Raw genomic sequence first — 26,581 nt, 5'->3', positions numbered from 1 at the left:
AGTGAAGCTATTCGGTAGCTTGGAGGTTAAATCATGGATTGATATGACGAAGATGGATCGCTTCGTCAACTAACTTGAAACTTATAAGATTAACTTGTAATCATAATGAGACCTAAAAACCTAAAATAATCTTTAGTTATGTTTATTAATTAATCAACTTATCCGAAAATATGCAACTTTATAACGATAGAGATATTAATTAAAAACCATAATATTCAATTTCTACCAAAACACTAGTTCTCAATGTTTCTTTAAGTGTAATATAGTACTCGATAATAAATCACAAATACTAAAAAACCTACAGTAATTAATTAGTTAAAGCTCCCATGTAGTAGCGAAATCAGACTAGTTACAACTAATCCACCTATATTATCTTAGAGTGCTAAAGGATGATTAACATGTAGACACACACGCGTTATTAGTTAAGTTCAAATGGGTTCGTTAATTCAGTTACGTTACTGAACTGGAAAAAGGAACTGTATCCCATTAATTTCCATCTCTAACAAAACTCATGTAAAATCCAGCACCTGGCTACAACTTGGCAAGTCGGTTCACCCATAGATTAATAGTATAACTTTTTTCATAATATAAAATATTCATTGAAACATCTTAAGAGTAATACCCTTGCTATTCGAGTAATAATGAAACTCGCTCGTAAATAAAGGCCTTTTTATTTATTTATTTACCCATTTGTTTAAGATTGACAAAAAATTGCAAAATCCTTCTATTTTTCGTAACGCTAAAATAAATTTACATTTAGTTAGGCAAAATAACAAGAACCTGAGAAAGATAGATACACTGTACTTCTTCTTTGATGTATGTATATACACTAGATTTCCATCAAACATTTAGTATTACTGAATTACTGTTGAGAAACCACACCACTCACATCATCCATCTACGATGAAATATTGCTGCCATTCTCTTTCCGTCTCGAATTTATTGCTGAAACTGATGTGGCTTTTGTTCTTGATTTATCAAACCATGAAATAATTATTAGTAACCTTATATTAAAAATGTATCCATTCATATTTTAAATGCTTCTTATTTCAATGTGAAATAAAGATTAGTCTGAATAATTTTGTTTTATGTGTTTCTATTTAAAAATATACTAACTATCTTTTTACTTACAATGTTAACAGTGCAAAACTATAAAACATTAGTTTCTTTCAGGTCAAATCAAATATAATACCATAACTAAAGTCGGTAGTTGCTTTTAGACATCAGCGAACTAAGTGAGTAGATCATTCAACCATGTCATCAGATCAATTAAGATTGGATGTCTACTTCATTATAAAAAAAACTTAATGATTACACATAATAAAATTAATTACTTGCTAACATAAAATTGGGAATAATTACCTGAATTGCACACTTCTTTGCCAGCGAGGTCAAAGAATTATACAAACAATGTTTTAGTTTATCAATTTATTCGACTATGATTTGCTTAGACATTTGAAGCACGAATCTCTCTACCTTTATTTGTGATGGTTTCCATGAATCATCACCATCTCTTTTGATCCAAACCACACGGTAGTCGGCAGTCAGAGAGCTGATTATGTCAATTTGTATACTTTTCTTCTTCATCACGGTAGTTGTAAAGAAGTCCTTTGAAGTTAACTCTGTTATTGACCTTAATTCTATGCTTTATAGAATCACCACACATGCTTTACAAATCATGGAAATTCATATATAATAGTATCATACTACATAAAATACACCCCTTAAGCAAACTTGTGTCTATATAAAGTGTATTACTCACTTTTAGCATACTATTAACGTAGTCTTAACTTTTCTTTAATCTAAATATCTACATTCTATCTATGAACTTGGTATGGAATAACACTATAAGACTGAAAATACATTAAACGGTGGTCCTACGACCGACCGATTGCAATAACGATACATTCTACGTAGAACTCCTACTGATTGCCAAAAACAGAAAAAATGACTTAATCAAATCTTTTGAAGCATATAACTCTCCCTCTTTCTCTCAAAATTTAATTTATTAATTTTACCTGCATCAAAGGGCATTGAATGCATCAAGAAAATCACTGGAGGAGAAGGAGAAGAAGATTGAGGAGGCGCGAAGGGCAGAGAAGGATAGGACTGTAACGAAAAAGGAGTTCGCGGCGCAATACCAGAAGGAGAGGTGACTGAGTAGCTAATTTGTTGTAGCATCGGAGCTTGCAGGAGGTTCAGCAACCAGCAGTTTGGCGGAGTCGGGGTCCGAGGCTATGAAACGGAAGAAATGGATTAAGAGGAGAAAGAAAAGGAGGAAAGGAAGACAAGGGGGAGAAAATCCGATGAATCTGAGTGAAATGTCGATGTAAAAGATTATGTGGTTGACGAAGATTCGCTGATTCAGGAAAGGTCCTGGAAAAGACGAGGGCCTTGTTTAGGCAACCTACCATAAAAAAAGATGGTGATAAAGCTGTAATCAGAAAGGTTTTGTAGGTATTTTGTACTTGAATAACTTTCAGGATGAGATAGTGAAGACTAGGACCCCTAGGGATGACAGACCTAGGTTGGAGACTATGATATAGGAGCACTCAGTCTTCATGGTCCTTGCGTGAGCGGAGCTGAAGAAAGTTTTAGAAGAAGAATCTCAATGAATAACTGATGTAGAATATCCCAAAGTTGCCGAAGGTGACAGCCGTGAAAAGCCTGGTGCTTCAACCGTCTAAGCTAGTCGTATTGAAAAGCGACTAAAAGGAGATGGCCAAAGTTCTGAGTACTCTCAAGAGGTTAGTTAAGCAGCAGGAAATAGGTTTGAAAATTAGAAGGCAAGACAAGATAATCGTAGAACAGGAGTGCTGTAGAGTTAAGGACTACGCAGAAATGTTGTTGCCATATAAAGCATTGCACTACGGCAATGCATAGCTGCTCATACTACCTAGGTGAGCATGACTAGGATGCAAGTGATTAGTATGTTATGCAGGCAATCGGAACCGAGTGGAAGATTGAAGCTGACAGCAGGAAGAGGAATCCGAAGATTTTCAGGAGAGCTGTGAATAAGTTTCTGACTTACCAGGTTTGGAGTAGGAACCGCTTGTCTTTGACCAACATCCTCCACATTCGTGTTTCTATTGGATTCTCGTGGTTGTACATATATTTTGTTGAAATTACAACTTATATGAACATGAAGAATATATTTCAAGAATGTACAATATCTAAGATAAAAATCTATAGATTTGAAATTAGTGAAACCCTCAGCGTATAATGACGTACGCTATTATAAATCTCCTTATTACCGTAGCATCCTTAACTTTTAAAATACTAAAGTCTTTAAATTGATAAAAACATATATTTTAATACACTTTCAAGGTGGATTGTCTTGCAATCTTTCATGAGATTTGAATACATTATATGAATTAAGGAACATTCTCGTAGGATCATATGAAAGTAGCTGGGCATTTTAAGTAGTTTGCATTTTAAATAACCATCCAAATACGCAGAACAGAACAGAATTTGTGATTCAATTGAATACCTCTTGCACTACTGAAATGTGATCATGCTATACTAGTCCTACTTTCATTGTCTACTAAGGAATGGCACTCTCTATACTGTATGTAATGTTTAATAACAATAAAATTATAGAGTTGCTGAAAATCCTATTCATTGTATCAGATTTAAATAATTCCAATAAAAATAAATGCAATTGTAATTTCTTTTATATAGCCGACCAAAAGCCATTTTCCACTATGAGTTAATAGTTTACTCTTTCATACAATATAACACAAAATTCAAATAATAATTCGATAATTGAAATGTAAGGTCAAATAAAGCACAGAAAGAAAGTGTCAGCCTTAGAAGAAGGGACCATTTAATTCGTGTTAGTAAAAGCATCCAGTGTAACGGATGAACAGTTGCGAAACAACTGAGAAATATTGCAGTCCATCTACGATGACTAACTGTTGTCGTTCCGGTATGGTCTTTAACTTATTACTACTTCAGATCTTTTGATATCAATTACATTTGTTTTGTCATGTCTGTTACTGAAGCAATGCTGTGAGATTCGTTTTGAAAGATTGTTATTTTGATGTTGGCTGCTTGAGACTAACGATTAAATCAAAATGAATAAAAATCATAATCATTGTTTACTAGCAACCTGCATCACGTTGTGTATTCAAAACCCGTGATATATTTGATAGAGTTGATAAGGGTAAAAACGATTATGTCTCATCATATATCTATTATTTTCATTGCATGAACGATCTATTTGAGGTATCTTTGATAAATTAATAATACTAATTTAAAAATACTATGAAAACACAAAATACAACGTAATTAATTTTCTTCTTTACATTTTACACAAATGACATTATTTGTATTGAATTTTCTTAAATATCAATAAAATATACTATGAAAACACTAAATCTTATCACAACACAATACCTACATTCATTCTCTTCTTTACATTATACTAGTGGCTTGTAGAGACATAAGTCCCTTACATTATCCCTGGTGTATATAGTAGACAGTACGTTGCAGAATTGACTGGCAAGAGTGAGTAATCCAAATATCATAATCCTGGCTTGTATTGAGGCTCATAAATCACAATCAGCTGTATTGAATTAAACAAAAATCAGCAGTAATTGGTTTCTAATGCTATTCTTAGGAGAACATTTTACGTTATATCTAATTTTGTGCTAAAAGTTTGGGAGTTTCACTATTTTTAAGAAGTGTTAAACTATATTAAAGGGATTTTGAACATAACCCATGTAATGAACAGGATAAGGAAGCTTAATTTAGCAGTAATGCCAGTTTATGAGCAATCTGTAGGGTTATGATCCGCTGGCAGCCAGGTCCGGCGTGATTGTGTCTAAATGAGTCGCCTCAGGTCAACCCTGCACTGCTTCGGTAATTACTTCAACAATTACTCTACTTCATAATATCAAATTAGTAGGCTAAGATGAGCTTCTGATATACCCATTCTAACTTAGCATCACTTAAAAGAACATGAGATTACTGTATTGTTATTAAATGGATATATCTATACGTCATCGTATTGCCGAGATAACGTACAAAAGGTGGAGTATTTATATTTGTTAAAGAAGCCATTAAACTTATTGTACTACTGTATATGTAGATTGTTACTGCATTGAAACTGAATGCAAACTTACAGCAATTGAAATACTAAATGCACAACAGACCTTAACAATAAATAATTGGTGTTTATAGACCTCCAACCAGCAACTTTGATATACTTTTTACACAATTTGGAAATTGTTTCCAATAGATACAATTTAAACATATTAAAATTTAAAGCATAATACACTAATTGCTGGAGATTTCAATATAGACTACTGTTCAAGAACAAAATCGTGAATTCAAAAATTCAAAATAAAAATCGACAATATGTTTACAAATATTGAACTAAAACATTTAAACACGTATGTATATTGAAATATTTATCAATTGTTATCTAGTTTTGGTAATCGTATTTTTTGTACTTACGTATTATACGGAGGCCACTTATTTAACAGCGCGCTGCGGCGGTTGGGTTAAGTTGGGTTATCATAAATATGTTTGTAGAACTTTCCTAGTTTCGTTATGAATCGAACTATACGAGATGAGTCATAAAAACTTATGATAACCCAACCTAACCTAACCGCCGCAGCGCGCTGTAAAATAAGTGGCCTCCGTATAATACGTAAGTACCGTATTTTTCTCTAAAAATGTTTATTCTTGTTAACTAGGATTTATAATACGCATGATCCAATTTTTGTTAAAGCATTTTTGGACAATCCTGTTGGTGTCATTTTTTCATGTTGGCAATCTTTTTTTCAGCAAGATGAATCTGAATCTGACTTATATATATTTATAAATATTTTATTGTAACTTGCCCTCATGTATTATCGATTGTAAAAATGGTGTTTACCGTAAATAAATAATTCAGCTATCTCAGCTATCTCAGACCACCATTGTTAAATAGCTATAATAAAATAGTCTAATTACAACTCTATTCTACCAACAACCATTTATAAATACCCAAGAATCTTGTCAGAAAAAAGCATTACTATTCAAAAACAAATTAAAAAATGAAAATTTACATTTAGAAAGACATTGGATGAAAAATATGAATGATTCAACTGAACTTTATCAAATCATTTAACAAAATAATTTCCCTTAAAGAAAATCAATCTATCTCATTCGATAGATACAATTAAATTACATCCTGATATAAAAGAACTTATGATGGAATGATGTTAAAAAACTATTTTCAAGGACAAAAAATTTAAATTCAATCCATGACTTAACATACCTAGAAAAAAGAAATAATATAGAAATTCAATTAGAAAAATAAAATCGTCTGACATCAAGAAAAAAGTAGTTAATTCCAAGATCCCCATGAGAGGACTATGGAAAACTGTTAATCAAAATTGAAAAGAGGCCAAATCAAATTTACAAAAAAATTATGAAATCAATGGTTCAAGTGGAAAAAATCTTCCTGAGCCAGATCGATTGCTGAAGAATTCAATACATTTTTTCATAAATATTGGACGAGTGAACAATGTTAACACATTATCTTTTGAAACTTTGTACAGTTATAATTCTATATTTTTAGACGTTACAAATAAAGAAGAGATCATACAAACTATTAACGTTATGAAATCCTCTACCTCTTATGGCTTTGATAAGATATCCTCTAAAATTGTAAAATCTTGCTCTTCAGAACGGTCTACTCCTGTGACGGACATATTTAATCAATCAGTCCATAACTAATAGTAGTGTCCCACAATTATTAAAATCTTCCAAAGTTATACCAATTTTTAAAGTTGGTGATTCTCAAAATGCCAGCAATTACAGACCAATATCTATCCACTCTTCATTCAGTAAAATATTTGAAAAAATAATTCTGAATAGGCTTTTATCATTTCTAAAAAAAACCAAGATATTATTGTTGCGGCGCGTGGTGGGTACGCCAATGTTATGGAAATAATAAAAGAAACTAACACTTTAAAAACGAACTATGAATTTATTGATGTGAAATGAATATTAAGTGGACTGTATAAATGATTGACTATAATGCTATAACGAAAAACTAACGTGAATGTACTATTGAATGCGAATAAAGACTAATGAAATACGTGGAGGGGTCTGCCTCACACGTCCTATACGAAAACTATGCCAAACGAACTTGACAATGTGATGCTAGTTGAGACACTGACTATGACTGAACAAAAGACACCTTCCTCGCCCTCTATTGGGGTTGCAACTTTCTAAAAGTGGTGAGGAAGGGCCTGCCCTTTCGCAGAAGGACGAAGGTTTATTACTCTGTTACCGGCGCTAAAAGCCGACAATTGCCCTAAGAGAATGCATGTTTGCTACTTCACAACTCTAAGTTAAAACTACATATGAAATATAGCATTTATAATAATTAGCTAATAATATAACGTAATGAAGCACAAAATCAGAAATATATACGATAACTCTCCTCAACATTCTCCCCCCTTGAAAGTGTAAATCTTTCAACTATTTCTATATTGCAAAAATCTAATTGAATTTAAATTGATACAATAATTACAATACTGCTGTATTTACAAACAAATTAATCAAACCATGTTGAAATGATAGAATAACACAATGACACAAAGCAATACGAGTGAAGTACATTTAAAATATTGTAAAATACCTTATATGCTAAACACGAATATGATTTCTACAATGAAAACAAGTTAAATGATAAAGCTTTGAATAACACATTAAAAATCAGAACTCACGATAATGATTTGTCGATAACTTAATAAATGAAACTAACAATGACACACTAAACTGTACAAAAAGATGACAAGACTAATGTTAAATTGTTAAGTGCAAAAATATTTCGAATCACGCTTCTATAGTTTTAATATCTAACACGATGCTACAAATCCTATTTACAAGGATTGAATACATTTTATTGACTGAACAACATAAGAACACGAATATTTAAGTACATTTAAACAAGAAAACAACAACATGATGATGTAATCAATATGAAAAAAGTGATTATGAATAAATATGCTACTAATCTGGCAAACGACAGTAAAATGACTAAAATGATAACACTTTTATATACTACATGACAACTATGCTAAGTTAAATAATCAATAGCACAAAGAATTATATGCAAATCATAGCCATTTAAATACATACAAGTTAGTTAAATGATTAGATGAACGAGAAAATGAAATACAATACAACAATTAATTATGTGCAAAATCGATTAATTAACCCTAACAACGATTAATTATAATAATAATAACGATTGAACTGATTGGTTATTCAAAATGCAATAACAAAACTACTAAGAAAACGATGAAAAATGACAATGCAAAAAACTACAACTATTAAAAATATAACTAAAGCTTTATATTTGAAACATTGATTTATCCTAAAATTTATCCTAAATGTAGATTTTTATGTTACACTTTCACTATTTGGCTTGGAGATTTTTACTATTTACACTACCACTTTTACGACTCACTCACTGACACTTGACACATATGGTTGACAAGGGTAGTTCTCAGCTGTTGCAGTGTGTGACGTCATTCCAGGGGTAGGACGCACAGACGGTTGACCGCTCGCTTCGCTCGTATTTTCCGTTGGTTGTTTTGACGGTGGCGATTCACACCCTGCCGTCGTCTCCATGGTGGATCTCTGTGGCGCGTCCGGTGAAACGATCCATTGGCAGCTCGTTGTCCTTTCTTGTAACCACTGGTAGAAAAGGAATGATGTTGGTAGACTCCGATGTCCATTTTAGCACTTTGGTTGAATGGAAACTTTGTCTTGAAATTTGAGTATGCTTGATACAGCGTGGAGTTGTTTGACAGTGTTTTCTCAAACTGACAAAACCTTGATTCCCCAAGCGTTTGATTGGCAACTAAATTTTCTAGGTCCTCCTTTTCTGGCAACGTGACTGTGTATCTCCCGGTAGTGTCCCTGACTGTTATTTCAAAGTATGTTTGTTCACACATTGCCTTTTTGCTATCAAGTTGTGATTCTGGTTGGTCACAGCTGATCGTGTTCCAGAATTGTTGGGATCGAGAATGAAGATTATCGTCTGTGGTTTGAAGACAAATCGATCTCTCGGTTTCAGCTTTTTTGCTATCAGAAAAATTCCCCAAGGATACCCATCCTAAACAAGTGTTTTGAAAAGTGGGAGCTTCCTGCTGTGGCTGCATTTGTCCAATGCCCCGAAGTCCAATTTCATCGGTGGTAACTAATAAGTCAATCGGCTCCAGGTGATTGCACTTTTCTTCAAAAGTGGGTAATCCTGCAATGGGTAGCTTGACTTGTTTCACTGAATAGGATTGTTCAGTATTTAACGGCAACGATTCGCTAGTATTGGTTGATTTGGCAAGGAGGGCCTTTGCTCTTGCTAAAAGTTCATAGTATAGGTCTTCGAATGACTCCCACTCTAAGTTCTGATCACTAACCGAGTCTGTCAGTTCTATTTCTGATTGTACTAAATCAAATTCCGATAAATAATTCCTAAATACAGTTATTCTATCTTCTAGCTGGGAACAATCTTGTGTCTTACTGATTTGTTCAAGGAAAGATTGAAATCTGGCCACTTTGGACTTGATAGTAGCTCTTTTGATAACTAACTTTCTCATTTCTTCAGCCATTGTAGCTTGTTTGAACAAATGAAATAGAATGTAGACTTACGATAGATGATGCTGGTAAATCCAATACACAAAGTAGAATAAAACACTTGTCACTACATTGATCACTGTTCACTGCGACTGTTCACTGCGACCGTTCACTGCGACCGTTCACTGCGACTGATATCGCGAATCCGGCTCGAAGGACCATGTTGCGGCGCGTCTGTGATGCGCCAATGTTATGGAAATAATAAAAGAACTAACACTTTAACGAACTATGAATTTATTGATGTGAAATGAATATTAAGTGGACTGTATAAATGATTGACTATAATGCTATAACGAAAAACTAACGTGAATGTACTATTGAATGCGAATAAAGACTAATGAAATACGTGGAGGGGTCTGCCTCACACGTCCTATACGAAAACTATGCCAAACGAACTTGACAATGTGATGCTAGATGAGACACTGACTATGACTGAACAAAAGACACCTTCCTCGCCCTCTATTGGGGTTGCAACTTTCTAAAAGTGGTGAGGAAGGGCCTGCCCTTTCGCAGAAGGACGAAGGTTTATTACTCTGTTACCGGCGCTAAAAGCCGACAATTGCCCTAAGAGAATGCATGTTTGCTACTTCACAACTCTAAGTTAAAACTACATATGAAATATAGCATTTATAATAATTAGCTAATAATATAACGTAATGAAGCACAAAATCAGAAATATATACGATAACTCTCCTCAACAATTATCAAACAATCAATTTGGAATTGTTAATATGTTTAGATGATGTGAAATATTCAAGAAAATTATCTGAAGTGATATTATTTGCTAATGATACGACCTTATTGACATCCAGCCAATATAGAGAAAAATTGGAAATTAAATGTTTTGAAGAGTCAAATGAACTAGCACAATGCTTCATGGAAAACCAATTACAAATTATGTCAGTAAAAACAAAATTTATGCGATTTATAATCAGAGATAAAATTAAAAAAAAAAATGATTTAAACTTTTATTTTAATTGATGGTCAACATATAGAAGAAGTAGAAACAATCAAATTCCTAGGACTTATTATATACCAAAATGTAAATTTCAACTGAAATATTAAACACTTATGTAAAACACTTTCCCAAATTATTAAGAAGATTGCCTATGTTCTGTAGTGAAGACGCATTACTTACTGTATATCATTCGTTAATTGTTCCAACATTAGATATGCAATACCTATATGGGGCTCAACTTCATCAAAGAACTAAACAAATATTTAAATTACAAAAGTCTGCATTAAGAACTATTTTTAAATTGAAACCACGCCAATCCTGTAAGAAAGTATTTAAAAATACCAGTTAATAACCTTTGTTATAATAACCAATGTTCACGAAATATTACATTTTTAAAGAATAATTTTAAGAAATTCTGAAAAGATTAATAATTATGTGTGAAGAATTATAATTTGAGAAAATTGCAAATATTTTCTTCTGCTTTCCACACAAAACAAAGTTTTATGACCAACATATTTATTACAATGTAAGAAAATTATTTAACAAATTACGATTTAATATTAAAAACTTAAAACTAAAATGATACAACAAATTTTAACAAATCCATACTAAAGATCCGATCCATTGAAGACTTCAATGAGAAATGCATCAACATTTAAAAATGAAATTATATAGAGTTTAAATGTCTATATATAAATGCGAAATTCCGATCAACGCACAGGCCAAACCATAGCACCTAGAAGAATGAGATTTTGCATACATATTTGTCTCATAGCGTAGGCAGACAATAAGAAGAGATTTTACAAAATTTCCATTGACCCCCGCCCCACAGAAGGTCAAAGTTAGCATGGAGTTTGTATAGGAAAAATAATTTGTTTTGGGGTTTTGTTTACTGTCTTCTGAATGCACCTTCACAACTATTCAATTGCTGTCACAAGTTAAGCTAAACTGAAACTGGCAGAACCTTAGTATTACGTACTATTGTTACTGTGGCAAATGACTTATAACTTATATTGATTGTAGCTTCATTTGATAGATCAATATGTACCTCTATAGCAAACGTTTCAATAAACGGTAAATTATATGTGAAATTAAACTAGAATAATTTATACTAAAATAAATTTGAATACAAACAAAACCAACACCAATAAAAATAAATAAATAACATATTACCCTTAACAACAGTAACGTAAACACTTCACACAACATTATCTAATACTAACTAACTTCTCTAACTCTAACTCTATCTAACTTCGCAACTAGTAATGTATAACTAGTATGTATAGCAATTTTGTTTGTTTGTAAAAACATTAAATCTATATTCCAATGTCCATATGTACTGTGCAATTTTCAATAGTTAGTTGTCATGTGTAATTTTGTTGTTATATCTTATCCATACCATTGGAAGATTTAATCTAAGATGCATGTAGATGTAGTGTAGGTGCATGTCCACCCCCAATGTCGAAATATTGCATTACATTTACCCATGAGTTATAGGCCTCCTGCTGGCATTTATTGGTGTGTTAATATTTCTTTTATATTTAGGGCCCGCCACAGGATTTTAAGAGCCATTTGTAAAACTTAATGAAAGTCTTTTAATACATGATCTTAAATAAATAATTGTATTCATATTAATAATAAGTAAAATATAGTGTCTAACAGAATACCTGATGGATGTGTCTACTTAAACATGTTTGTTATACAGTTCACTCCATATTCAAGTAATATTTAATCTCTTAATGCATGTAGGGGTAATGCATTCGGTTTTCCAGATATATTGAGTCTTGGTAGTACCAATTTCACACTCACATAATTGTACTTATATCCTAATTAGTAATTTGAAAGTAAGATAACTCACAGTCGACAAACTCCGGATACTCGGCATCCTCGGATATCGTACTGCCACTCATCTTCTCCCACGCTACGACAACAAAAACAATAACAACTTTAGCCTTGTTGATACAAACAAGCTTAGACTACATTACCCTACTTATCACAGAGGATTGTCAACAAACTCCGGATACTCGGCATCCTCGGATGTCATACTGCTACTCATCTTCTCCCACACTACGCCAACAATAACATTAACAACTTTAGCTTTGTTGATACAAGCAAGCGTAGACTATACCTAACTTATCACAGAGGATTATCAACACACTCCGGATACTCGGCATCCTCGGATATCATACTGCTACTCATCTTCTCCCACACTACGCCAACAATAACATTAACAACTTTAGCTTTGTTGATACAAGCAAGCGTAGACTATACCTAACTTATCACAGAGGATTATCAACACACTCCGGATACTCGGCATCCTCGGATGTCATACTGCTACTCATCTTCTCCCACACTACGCCAACAATAACATTAACAACTTTAGCTTTGTTGATACAAGCAAGCGTAGACTATACCTAACTTATCACAGAGGATTATCAACACACTCCGGATACTCGGCATCCTCGGATGTCATACTGCTACTCATCTTCTCCCACACTACGCCAACAATAACATTAACAACTTTAGCTTTGTTGATACAAGCAAGCGTAGACTATACCTAACTTATCACAGAGGATTATCAACACACTCCGGATACTCGGCATCCTCGGATATCGTACTGCCACTCATCTTCTCCCACGCTACGCCAACAATAACAATAACAACTTTAGCTTTGTTGATACAAGCAAGCGAAGACTATACATAAATTATCACAGAGGATTATCAACAAACTCCAGATACTCGGCTTCCTCGGATATCGTACTGCCACTCATCTTCTCCCACGCTACACCAACAATAACAATAACAACTTTAGCTTTGTTGATACAAGCAAGCGAAGACTATACATAAATTATCACAGAGGATTATCAACAAACTCCGGATACTCGGCTTCCTCGGATATCGTACTGCCACTCATCTTCTCCCACGCTACACCAACAATAACAATAACAACTTTAGCTTTATTGATACAAACAAGCGTAGACAATAAGTCACCGCATGTCATACCCATTCAACTTTTGATTTTTAATCTTTACCTTAATCTTTTTTTAGTCTTTACACAGCTCTACTTTTTGTATATCTGGAGTCTTGTCTGTAGACTCTTGACTGTAGACATTTAAGCTTAAATGCTGTAATCCCATAAACGCCAATATGACGTTTCAGTATAATGTATATACCTAAAAATGTACCTCAACACCGTTACCTTTCTTCAGGAAGCTCCTGACTGATCCTCTGCTCGCCTTGTCTTGTGGTACGCCGGAGTCTTCCAAATCTCCTGAAACATACCAATAGATACATCAGCTGTTATGTAAACGTAACAACGCACTGTAAAAGAGGCTTTAAAAGATTCCTTAAAGTATTGGCTAATTAATTACAAGGTGGGTAGATTCCAAACGCCCTTCCCAAACGTACCGGACTAGGACTTCTTACAATTGATAATAGAATAGTTATAGAACTTTCTTATCTATAAACTTACAGGGTTCTCCTATTAATTGCGGTACAAACATTATAATACCTTATTGATAAGCCATAATCGTCATTCAAGAAAAAATTAATGTATTTTGTAAATCATCCTTTAAGGCCACTATTATCATTAGTAGACTATTACCTATATGTTTTATTATTCATCTGCTCAAGTAATTTTTATATGTTTATTCATGCATTTAGCTGTTATATTTGTGTTGTTAATTTGAATTTGTTTGTTATATTAGGCAATTGTTGGACGTGAGAGATTGTGCATGATAGTTTTGTACTCAGATAATAAACGTCCAACAAAATGCTAATGCAATGTTTTGTTTTGTGCTGGATAATAAAGGTGTATACGGTATAATATATCTGACGGATAAAACGTATGTGCAAACTAAGATTAAGTACTACTTAGCAACTATTTAGTACTTACTAACTACTGAAATAAAACATAAACGTGGCATTCAGGATACAAATTATCTTATATTACCACATACCACGACAAACAAATATAACCCTCCCATTATAAACTGTTATTTAGTTAAGTTACTTTTAAATCACATGATATTTACGAGTGACTACTACTACAACGTGGACCTTCTCAATGCTCTCCCCACCTGTTGCTTGATGCTGTTATTGTACAACATGCTACTGATTAGTTTCGTGACGTCATTTAACGCTCCAAGGTATAACTAACCGTTACAACCTCCACCGCGACACCTACTGCGAGGCAGTTAACTGAGATATTTACAGCTTGTGAACCGACAGATGTTTATGGCCACCAACAGATATACACAGATTCTATTTGGTTTAGTTTCTTACTTTTTAAAACACAAAAAAGCTATATTAGTTTTTAAAGTATAAATTTAATTTGAGACTTCCACGTTAAAATGCAACTTTAATACTTGTACTAATCCTTTCCGGAATTACATTTGTTTATATACTTGCGGATAAAAAGTAAGCACTAACTGATCTATGATGGCGATTTGTACACACTGATAAATAGAGTAAAGCTACGTGAATAATGAATAGTTATTATTACTTCAATATCATAAAGCTAATTTGGCGAATGAATAAGAACGTTTGTGACTTTGAATTAGAGTTAAAAATTGTTATCAAACTTGATTAGTGAAATGTGGGGAATTAACGAAAATACCTACTACTAAGGAAAACTTGTGAGTTGATAACGAATCAATCAGAAAACGTTAAGCAAATAATAAGCCATAATAACAGTTATTACTTGTAATAACAATGAAAAAAGTTATAACAACAGTTAGTTGTTTCGAGCCTTTTGCCGGTCTCGGGATCGACTCAGTGCCTAGAATAGACTCTGTTGCTAGAATCGTTCAATTTATTTAGTATCTAATGTGGTCGTTCTGCCTAGTGGTGTGTGTCGAATGGCTCATTAACTGACTGTTAAAAGTTCATAAAGCTATTTATAACTACCTATTCTACTTCGTCACGAATACTGGGATATTTTATACCATAAGTATACCACCTTATGTTACAATATTTAAACATTTTCCATAAAAAAATGTTACTCTCAGTATCATCAAGGCAGTTAATGTATAGTTACTATAACATGCTGAAATAAAATCTATTGATTTATCATTCGCTTTATTGGGACATATTTACAAACAATTGTAACTTACTTATAACTTGATTAGTGTCCAACATAGTTTGCGCCAAGTTTTTTGAATATACGGCACAAAAATAAAGTTTGGAAACTTATTTTTATTTGTATCCTTCCATTTTTATATTCGTATATTCCATACATAAACTATACATATATGAAACACAAGTAAGGTTTTGATCATCTAAAAAATTGCTTGATTTATTTCGTTTTCTTAGGTTTAGCCTAAAAATAAAATTTATCCAAGGATCTGTTCGGGGGGGATCCGTGTTTCAATAGTAACATTAATGGCCAAATATCTATTATTACCCTCCATCTGTCCACAAATCTGTGCTTTATATTTTTAACATAATACAAAATACGCTACCAAGCAATGCCTGGTACCCTAGTAATAGTATTATGTGCCTAGAACATCTCTCTAATTACAAAACGTGTATTAGGCCTACGTAATGTACCTAACTTTGAATTATTATCCTACTCAATCGAACTCTACATTTCATATTTTAGCAATACGGTTCGATATTTCACACAAATTAACACTTAAAATCGTAAAATTTTGTTATAACAGGAGTTAATCATTCCAGCAAATTAACAACAACAAAACGAAGGTACAAAGTGTATGAAGAATGTTCCACGATGTCGAGTTGTGCTATCTGCGAAGATATCGATTGAATAGTTCTCTTGATTTTAAGACTCGTCAAAGCAACTATCAGTAGCGCATGTTTGGTCTGGGGACTCCAGCCAGCTGACGCCGCGTGTGAACGTGCTTGGGTGTTGTCAAACATTGTATTGTGAACAGCTGACAGAACTATTGGACTGTTGTTACCAAACTTGCAACACAATTTCATAAATATTTATCATCATAGGATTACACTCAGATCAGAATCAATGTGGACTAACACGCATAAGATTGGGAAGTAGCCAAATATTTGTGGGTCTACGAATCCTCTCGGCTATTTCGAAGTTGGTGGAATGCCCCTCTTTAAGATAACCTTTGGTGTTTATGTTACTTGATAGTTTCCTTAAGCCTTATTATACAGTTAAATAATTGTTTTTTGTTAAAGTTGAGGTAGTATTTGAACGTCTTATCTGTAACAATATGGAATTAATTTATACATTTTATTGTGGATGTAGCCTCCGGATTGCCAAATAATATTAAAAGGGTTTAAATACCTGCTATCAAGCAATCCATTTAATTGCAGTTGCAACTAGTTTCGACTCCTATGCGGATTCATCATCAGGCGGTACAAAGATTTTTTCTTTCTTCATATGAAGAGCGTCATATTTAACACGTAAAAATAAATAAACATTTACACACGACACGAAACACGTTACGGACACGGAACATTTACTGATCAGTTACGACAACAGACGACGCTAACCCGACGGAGTTTAAGTCCAGCCTATAAGTAGGTAATTTGGGTAAGTTGGGTTAGTCTACGAAGGTACAGTTAAAATTCATTTAGAAAGTATATACAGACGATATGACGTAACTAATACACGTGGCAATGTAACGTAACCCCCAAAAGCATATTTCTTAGCATAGTACGACGTAACTACTATTTGTGACAACGTAACGTAACCATCAAAAGCTGCTTTCATTGCATAGTATGACGTCGCTACCATACATGACAATGTAGCGTTACCATCGAATGCATCTTTCTTAGCAAGTATGACGTAACTACTACTTGTGACAACGTAACGTAACCCCCAAAAGCATATTTCTTAGCATAGTACGACGTAACTACTACTTGTGACAACGTAACATGACCATCAAAAGCTGCTTTCATTGCATAGTATGACGTCGCTACCATACATGACAATGTAGCGTTACCATCTAAAGCATCTTTCTTAGCATAGTCTGACGCCACTACTACACGTGGCAATGTAACGTCAACATCAAAAGCTACTCTCTTAGAGATCTGTATGACGTCACCAATCTACGCAACGCGGCTATCTTTAGTTTGCCTCTAGAATCGTCTCGTTTTGATACTTGTCATAGCCTAATTTATTTTTGTTTCTTTTAGCACTTTGGCCCACTCGGTTCTGTTTACTGTTTTCAAACGTGTCTTAGATAATCGTGTTCACAAAGTATTCTACAGCTGAACAACTAAAAGCCCTTCGCGTAGCTTTGCAAGGACCATTGGAAGTATAGGACTTCTTCTTTTCATTTTTGGTTAACTCAGAACTCAGTCACACTTGTAAAATTGTTGGGATTCTATTTCACTATAGCTAAACTAACAGTACATTGTGTACATGTACTGATCAAGCGTGATCAAGTAAATAGATTTACTTATACACAGTATGCATAGCAAAAAATCCTTTTTCACGATTCTCAAATTGGATTAATACAAATTGCCTTAGAATTCAGAGATCTCCTCTCAAAGGCGATTTCAATATCCATAATTAAGGGATTATTTAATTTATATGCTAAGTGGTTTTGAATCAGCACATTCTCTCAGTTTTATTACCTTTAATAGAACTGAGGGGTTGATTGTTGCGTATTTTCTTGCCTTTGGTTTGATAACATCGCAATAAAAACTCAAATATAATTTGCTGCCATGACGCAATCATGACCTTACTAATTGACATGATTTTACTAAACTAACTTCAAAACTTTGGTCCACGAGCCAATTTGGTCATTTTAATATTTCAAACTTGTTTCCGGGGCAAAACGAATAATACAATACCCTTTTACCTTTAAAGATTATGTTTACTTAGTACTACTAATTTACAGGAAACTCCTACAGTTACCTGACAAAGAGGCAGATTGTCATTTTAAATCTGCCTAGCCCCAAAAGGTATACTGTATACTGTTGGACGCACTTCAGCAACATTGTTAATTGAAGCGGGATGACACAGTCATGACACAGTTTACGTGGAAAGTTCGCACCGGATCGTACCCACAGCGTCACGAAGGCTGGAAACACTCAGCAGAACCCATTGACGATTATACTAGAGGAAAGATTGCAACTGGACGGTTGATTATTACAGTCACCAGAAACAACACCGGTACTTCATCAAACTAATCAACTCGAAGAGCATTCCGAAGTGTCTTCTACATCAGGATTAGTATTATCAGGAAATTATAAAAACTGTACATGTAACATAAATTCACAAACCAATAATGACGTTCAGATTTTGATTCTGAAGAAGTAGGTTCTTCTTTAACTATTTTTGTTACTTTTATGATAAAATTATTCAAGAAACTGATAGAAAATAGAATTTAATAAGCATGACAAAAACATAAGTGTATGAATTATATAAACCAGGAATGAACTGTTAGGTAACCATAGCAACTCATTTAAACAAAACCAAAGTTATACTTTTATAAAAAAACAAATAATTGTCCAGCTGGTTTTCAACAGTATTGAAGCACTCACCACAGTACCCCCCTGCTAATGATTTAATTGAAGTAAATCATGATACCTGAAATCGTACAGGAAAGCGTACACGTCTCCCAGATTTTGTCTTAATCGCAGGTTTTAATGAACTTGTCTTGGTATAATTAGGATCATCCATGCTTTGTGTCTTGCTTTGTGCTTGTGTGGATTTGTTGCTTTCTGTCCTATTTGGTGCATATCCATCGTTCTTGTATTCGGACCAAAAGTATGCCGGTTTGAGTCGATCCATGGATACCGTGACATTACAGCCTTTAATCACCACAACCGCAGTCTTGGTGGTTCTGCTGATAATAGGGTAAGGGCCAGAGTATGGGGGTTCGAGAGCTCCCTTGGGGATGTCAGTCCGCACAAAGACATGTGTGCATGTAGCGAGGTCCTTAAAAACGAATGGCGTCTTCGCACCATGTCTAGTTCCACTGACTGGACGCAGGTTGTTGAAGTGCTGACGTAAGCTCTTTACGAAGTTTGGTGGATCCAATTGATGTCCATCTTGGCTGGGCGTCATAAACTCTCCAGGAAGTCGTAGAGGTTGACCGTAAACGAGTTCTGCAGAGGAAGCTTGCATATCTTCGCGCCACGCAGCTCTGATCCCCATTAGTATCACTGGCAAAACTTCGGTCCAACGATCTGTTGTGTGACACCTTATGGCTGCCTTGAGTTGTCGATGAAGCCGTTCAACGAGTCCATTGGCAGCAGGGTGGTAGGCAGTCGTTCGCAGACGTGTTGATCCAGTTAACTGTGTTAGCTGCTGGAAAAGAGAGGATTCAAATTGTCGACCTTGATCTGTGGTTATGCGCAGTGGCGTTCCAAACCTTGAAATCCAGTTGGTGAATAATGCACGAGCTACAGTTTCAGCTTCTATGTTCTCAAGTGGAACTGCTTCAGGCCAACGTGTAAATCTGTCAACACAAGTCAAACAATACCTGTAACCTTCCGAAACAGGTAATGGGCCAACTAGATCAATATGGATGTGTTCGAATCTAGAAGATGGTGGAACAAACGTACCAACTGGGGTTGAACTGTGACGTGTTATCTTTGACTTCTGGCAGGAGAGGCAGGAGCGAGCCATAGAACGACAGTCTGATTTCATTGAAGGCCAAACAAAACGTTGGCTAACCAGTTTTGTGGATGCCTTTATCCCGGGATGAGACAGGTTGTGCAAGCTGTAAAAAACATTTTTTCGAAATTGTTTTGTGACAAAAGGACGGGGGTTTGAAGTAGATACATCACAATAAAGTGAGATTTCCGTTCCTGGTAGCAGCACTTGCTTGAGCTTTAGGTTGGATTCTGTTTCTAAATAGTGTTGTAGTTCTTCATCCTGAGCTTGAGACTCTGCCAAAGCCTGGAAGTTTAAGGAGGCAGTGGCTTCTTCTATCCTAGAGAAGGTATCTGCAACTGCGTTTTCTTGTCCAGAAACGTGGCGAATGTCAGTTGAGAACTGTCCAATATATTCCAAGTGACGGAACTGTCTTGGAGAACACTTATCAGGTTTTTGACGGAAAGCAAAGGTCAGAGGCTTGTGATCTGTAAAAATTATGAATTGTCTTCCTTCTAGCATATGTTTGAAATACTTAATGGCAAGATAAATTGCTGTTAGTTCTCTGTCATAAGTACTGTATTTCTGTTGAGTTAGACTTAACTTTTTGGAAAAGAAAGATAGTGGTTGCCAGTTTTGTCCTACCTTTTGTTGCAATACACTTCCTACAGCATAGTCTGATGAATCGCAAAAGATTGCAAGTGAGGCATTCGGTGCAGGGTGAGACAACATAACGGCTTCACTGAGGCTTTTTTTACAAGTTTCAAAAGCTTGTTCACTTTCTGTAGTCCAATTAATAGGCATATTACCTTTTAGATTGGCTTTCAGAAGGTCATTTAGTGTGCTCTGCTGGGACGCTGAATGAGGTAGGAATCTACGATAAAAGTTTAGCATACCAGTGAATCTTCTTAATTCCTTTGCAGTCTTTGGTTTGGGGTAACAGTCAAGAGCTTTCACTTTTTCAGGTAAGGGTTTTATCCCTTCTCCGGAAACTTGATATCCGAGAAAACTAACCATGGGAACTCCTAGGTTGCACTTACTTGGGTTGACAAAGACTCCGAAAGAGGATAGGCGGTCAAACAATTGTCGTAAGTGAATGAGGTGTTGTTCTTCGGATTCTGAAGCTACGAGAATGTCATCAATGTAAGCGTAACAGAAGTCTAGGCCACTGAGTACACCATCAATGAAACGTTGAAAGGTTTGGGCAGCATTGCAAAGTCCAAAAGACATGAAAGGAAATTCGAAAAGACCAAAAGGTGTTGTTATAGCAGTCTTATGAACGTCATCAGGAGCTACAGGGATCTGATGGTAAGCACGAACAAGATCTATAGTAGAGAAAACTTTTTTACCATGCAAATTTAGAGAAAAGTCCTGAATGTGAGGAATAGGGTAGCGATCAGGAATGGTTCTGGCATTTAGGGCTCTGTAGTCTCCACATGGTCTCCATTCGTCTCCTTTTTTGGGAACCATATGAAGAGGAGATGACCAGCTGCTAGAAGAAGGTCTAGCTATACCTAACTGGACCATAACCTCAAATTCTTTTTTGGCTAACTTTAACTTGTCCGGGGCTAGACGACGGGGTTTGCTAAAGACTGGTGGTCCTGGGGTTGTCTGGATATGATGTTCTGTTTGGTGTTTGACAGGGACAGAAGGTTTACCTGCCGGTCGAATAAGGGACGCATATGATTGGAGGAGCTGCATGTAGACATTTGGTTGGTTTGCATTTATTGCTTTAATACCACTTACCAAATTGGAGCATGTTGCGCGACCAGTGGAAACGAGAGAGGTTACCTGATCAATCAAACACTGACGTCGAACATCCACTAATAAATCATAATGATGAAGAAAGTCAACTCCAATGATCGGTTTGGCAACGTCAGCTATGATAAAACGCCACACAAATGCTCGGCGTAAGCCTAGGTCCAAAGATAAGGTATGCAACCCGTAAGTGGCAATTTCGGTGTTGTTTGCTGCGTATAGTGTATAGTCAGATTTTAGTATTTTACCTGAAAGTATTTTTCGTGGATAGACGCAAACATCTGCTCCAGTGTCAATGAGGAACTGTTGTTTTGTTACCTTGTCTGTGACGAAGAGGCGGCGAGATGTCTGTAGATCGGAGGAGTCGCTGGCCGCCATTAGAGACTCCCGAGATCGTTTCCCGAGTTGTTGGCTTGGAAGCTGCAAGGCCTGGTGCACTTAGTTGCTGCATTACCGAATCGCTTGTGGTACCAGCAAACATCGTCTCTTGTCGTGCTCTTGGAGCGTGATCTTGATCGCCGAACCGGACTTGAACTCCATGTTGGACGACGATTTTGATTACTCCGCAGATCTTCTTTGATAGTTGAAATGTCTTGCTGAAGAGTGCTTACGATTTCGCCCATTTTAGATGTCATCAGAATCGTCAGTCGCTCCATCATTACTTCCATAGAGTTGGGACTGTTAGTAGGGACAGCTGCTTCTGTAACTTGATGACGCGGGCTAATTTCAAGCACGGCGTCAGCCAACTCGGCTAGTGCATCAAGCTCAGACGACTTTTGTGTTGCTAAAATGGCTTGAGTTGATGAAGGCAGACGACTCAACCACAGAGTTTTCAGCACAGTGTCAGGTACAACGGTACCAGCCAAAGCACGAAGATGTCTGAGGAACTGCGAGGGCTTTCGATCTCCCATTTCTTCATGTTCCAGGAGACGTCTGGTCTTCTGTTCCTGTGAAGAGCTTAGGCGTTGTATCAATTCTGTTTTCAGTTTTTCGTATTTTCCCTCGGTTGGTGGTCTTGTGAGGATGTCTCTCACTTCAGCAGCGTATTTAGCATCACGATTTCCACAAACATAAAAGAATTTTGTTTCATCAGATGTGATCCGAGCCAAGGAGAATTGGGTCTCGACCTGCGCAAACCACAGCTCAGGATCTGCTGGCCAAAATTGTGGAATCTTCACAGTAATTCGTTCTAGGGAGTTACCTTCTTGAGTAGTAGACATTGCAATTTTGCTAAATTTTGGTAAAAAAATGATCACGTCGGGGTCACCACTGAAGAAGTAGGTTCTTCTTTAACTATTTTTGTTACTTTTATGATAAAATTATTCAAGAAACTGATAGAAAATAGAATTTAATAAGCATGACAAAAACATAAGTGTATGAATTATATAAACCAGGAATGAACTGTTAGGTAACCATAGCAACTCATTTAAACAAAACCAAAGTTATACTTTTATAAAAAAACAAATAATTGTCCAGCTGGTTTTCAACAGTATTGAAGCACTCACCACAGATTCATTATGTTTGTAAAATTTTAATTCAGACTTTATTTGTTAATGTGTAAACAATTCCATTTTATGATTTAATTTGTTTGTGAACAATTTAATTTAGGTTTGGTGTGAAACTGCATTTTAACCCCTGTATAGATACAATTACAAATTATTTATATGCTTTATAGTAACTGTAGGAAAATATAATGAGTAACACGGGTCCAAGGTTTTTGCTGCTCTCGAGAAACTTTTTGCACTCACCTTTCTCTTATGTGCAGTAAGCTGCAATTTTGCGCACTATTTACTGAAACAAATATTTTTATTTATCTATACCATGGGGAATGACTTGCATACCTCAATCAGGTTACAGTCATCACTTAAACATGCCTAAGATATTATTTAAAATCCATTTTCATAAACTATTTCGTCCTTTGATCTGACTGTGAAACATTCAACATCATCCGTTAAATTACTAACCCCATTTTATGCCGTTATGAGAAACATGGTTAGCATCACTGGACCTTTGCAAGTGAACTCTAGAAATAAATCAAACGCTAAGGGAGTGTACTACTCACGTCCCTCCGCTGGATTATAAGCTGTAAAATGATACATTAAATCGTAAAAATCTGCAGTAGGGACTTTACATAGAAGCTTTTGTTGCATTAGGGTATGTGGACAGATAGATAATTTTGTTGTCTAATTAAAATATGAAAATGTGAGACCAGCAACATTTAACAGTGTGACTGCCAACTACATTGAAATTGAATTAATTCTTTGTTATGTACGAGATCTTATTTATCCGTGTCTTTCTTTTAAAAATGAGCGTTTTATCACTTAGTACGTGGTATACGTCACAATTACTTTGCCAACAAATTTTATTTCTTTGAAAGCAATAAGTAATTCTTTCTACTCGCGGGACCCGTTTAGAAAAATCGTAAAGCAAACATTGGATTAATTCGGTTGTATTAAACTAAGTAAGAGCGGTAACCGCTATGATTTAGTCTAGAACATTTAAGCTCAATTATTATGGTGATTTATGATTTTTATTAATCTATAATGTTGGATTTACACGAAATTTACTCTTAATACTAATTAGTTAATTTTAAATGGTTGTTCTATCGGTTTGCTGGTGAAGTGAAAGTTGATCTTAATAGTACTCTTGGATAGAGCTCAATATTCTGAAAGGGGAAGACCACCTACTGGCCCTTCTATTGGTTTGCATATTTTTTCTCAACTGTAAATGTCCATTAGAAGACCCCTACGCTTGTACCGCTTAAAACTCATTCCGATACTAAAGGTTGTTGAAAGAAACCTTAACATGATTTAATACTATTTTAAATAACTTCTTGATAAGCATCGTACGTGTTATTAAATTACCTGAAAAAATATATACGTCTAATAACACTAGTAATAATATATTTACACTTATAATGTTGACTCACAAGACGGTAAATACATATGAAAGATGGTAAGTGGTGATCGATTTCGATTGGACACTCCAATCTACATCAGACCCAATCGGCGAATACACCTACAACACACACACATACACACATATAGGTTGTGGGGTTTACATCTTTTATATGTATTTACCGTCTTTTGAGTCAACAGTATAAGTGTAAATATATTATTACTTAGACGTATATCTTTTTTTTCAAATACTATTTTACCATACAGTTTGTGAATATTTAATTTAACAGGTTGGAGCTTTAATAGATTGAATACGATGTTTAGTAAAATTGGCTGGTCTATATTTGTAAAATAATGATCATAACTTATCAACTTATCGTAAATTTCTCATAATTTGTCCCCTTATATGTACATATATATAATCTTAAAAATAAATGTTGAGTCTGTTACAAAACGGTACAATCTTAAAGAGTGGATTAAATCACCGAATTTATATAATCCTTCTTTTTTATGCAGTTTATGAAAGTGCAGTTTGTAATATAATTATAACTTGTTTATACAGTGCTAACTAATGCAGAATTACATTTATTTTTTGTCATAACAGCATATTTCATACCTAGGCCCGCAAGTGAGGTTTTGCCGGCTCGAGATGGTTTTTTTTAAGTTCGAGACGAAAAAGAACTGCAAAACACTTCCAGCCCGTGGTACGAAAGCGATTTTTCACCACCCCATACAACAATTGAGAATATATATATATATATATAATGAAAAATTAAACATGAAACAGTGTAACTTTCGTTTTATACAAACGTTTTAAAGCAAAAGAAAATTTGTGAAATGTGAAAATGAACAAAACAAATAAATATGAACGGTTTACAAATAGTTGCATTTTAATAAAATATGGTTGAGTAAAGATCAAACGCAATATAATCAGCCTAAAAGAAAATTCAAATTCAGCTGAGTTGAATCACTTTTTTACTATCTTAAATTTAAACCAGAGGGGAACTTTGTTTTCAGTACCAACTGGTGAGCCAATTCAGAATTTCTTAAACCCAGTTGGTTGCATTTAGGGGTTTGATTTGGGTTCACTTTTTGAAGGGCTTTAAGGGTGTATCAGCCTTTAAAATTTTGGTAGGGGTGAGCGAAATGATTATAGATTGGTTGTCTTTTGTCTTCATGTACTACATCAGAAAGATGGCCTGTCATTCGAACTCTTAATGAGTTCGAAGTCTGGCTCATGTATTCTTTTGGACAATGTTTACACGACAGTTGATAAATCGCACTGCGAGTTTCACAAGTTGATCTACCGACAATCGGATAAAACTTTTTTTTACTTTGCTATCAAATTCAGGTGTACTACTCATAATTTTACAAACACTCCATCGGGGCTTGTGACATGGTTCACAGCCTTGTTTAGAATTGTTTGAAGGCCGAGAATTTTGAAATTTGGGTTTCACCAAAAAATTTTTTTTTAATTTTGTGGGTTTTTTTAAATAACACGTGGTGGTCTAAAAAATAAATTCTCAGTACTGGGGGATGATTTCAAAATATTGAACACTACTTTCATTACACTGTTAATTTTCTGTAGCCCAGGATAATATTGAGTAATACATTTAGGATCACTTGAAAAACTATTATCTTGGTTGAGTTTTTTGTTGTTTTTTTATCTGATTGGATATTAGTTTTTGAGGATAGCCTCTTTCAATGAAAGCAGAATTCGATTTAGTGATATATTTTTATAAATCAGATTTTTCACTGCGGAGTGTTTTAGCACGAATTGATAAGCTTTTG

General features: G+C 34.9%; 1 protein-coding gene across 2 annotated transcripts in view; it reads right to left on the bottom strand.

Moving 5' to 3' along the window:
- Nucleotides 1-26,581, bottom strand: part of LOC128982871 (Kv channel-interacting protein 1) — a 220,083-nt gene that overhangs the window by 148,632 nt on the left and 44,870 nt on the right. For both annotated transcript variants that reach the window (XM_054402120.1, XM_054402195.1), the window contains exons 2-3: nt 13,800-13,871; nt 12,459-12,521 (exon numbers count right to left, since the gene is read on the bottom strand). In XM_054402120.1, coding sequence (XP_054258095.1) covers nt 12,459-12,521; nt 13,800-13,871 — 135 coding nt within the window. The remainder of the gene's footprint in view (nt 1-12,458; nt 12,522-13,799; nt 13,872-26,581) is intronic.

This window comes from Macrosteles quadrilineatus, unplaced genomic scaffold, assembly GCF_028750875.1.
Source record: "Macrosteles quadrilineatus isolate MER2022 unplaced genomic scaffold, UCM_ALF_1.0 Scaffold_1__1_contigs__length_201487025, whole genome shotgun sequence".
NCBI lineage: Eukaryota > Metazoa > Arthropoda > Insecta > Hemiptera > Cicadellidae > Macrosteles > Macrosteles quadrilineatus.
Note: the sequence above shows the minus strand (reverse complement) of the source record. Positions and strands in the feature narration are given on the sequence as shown.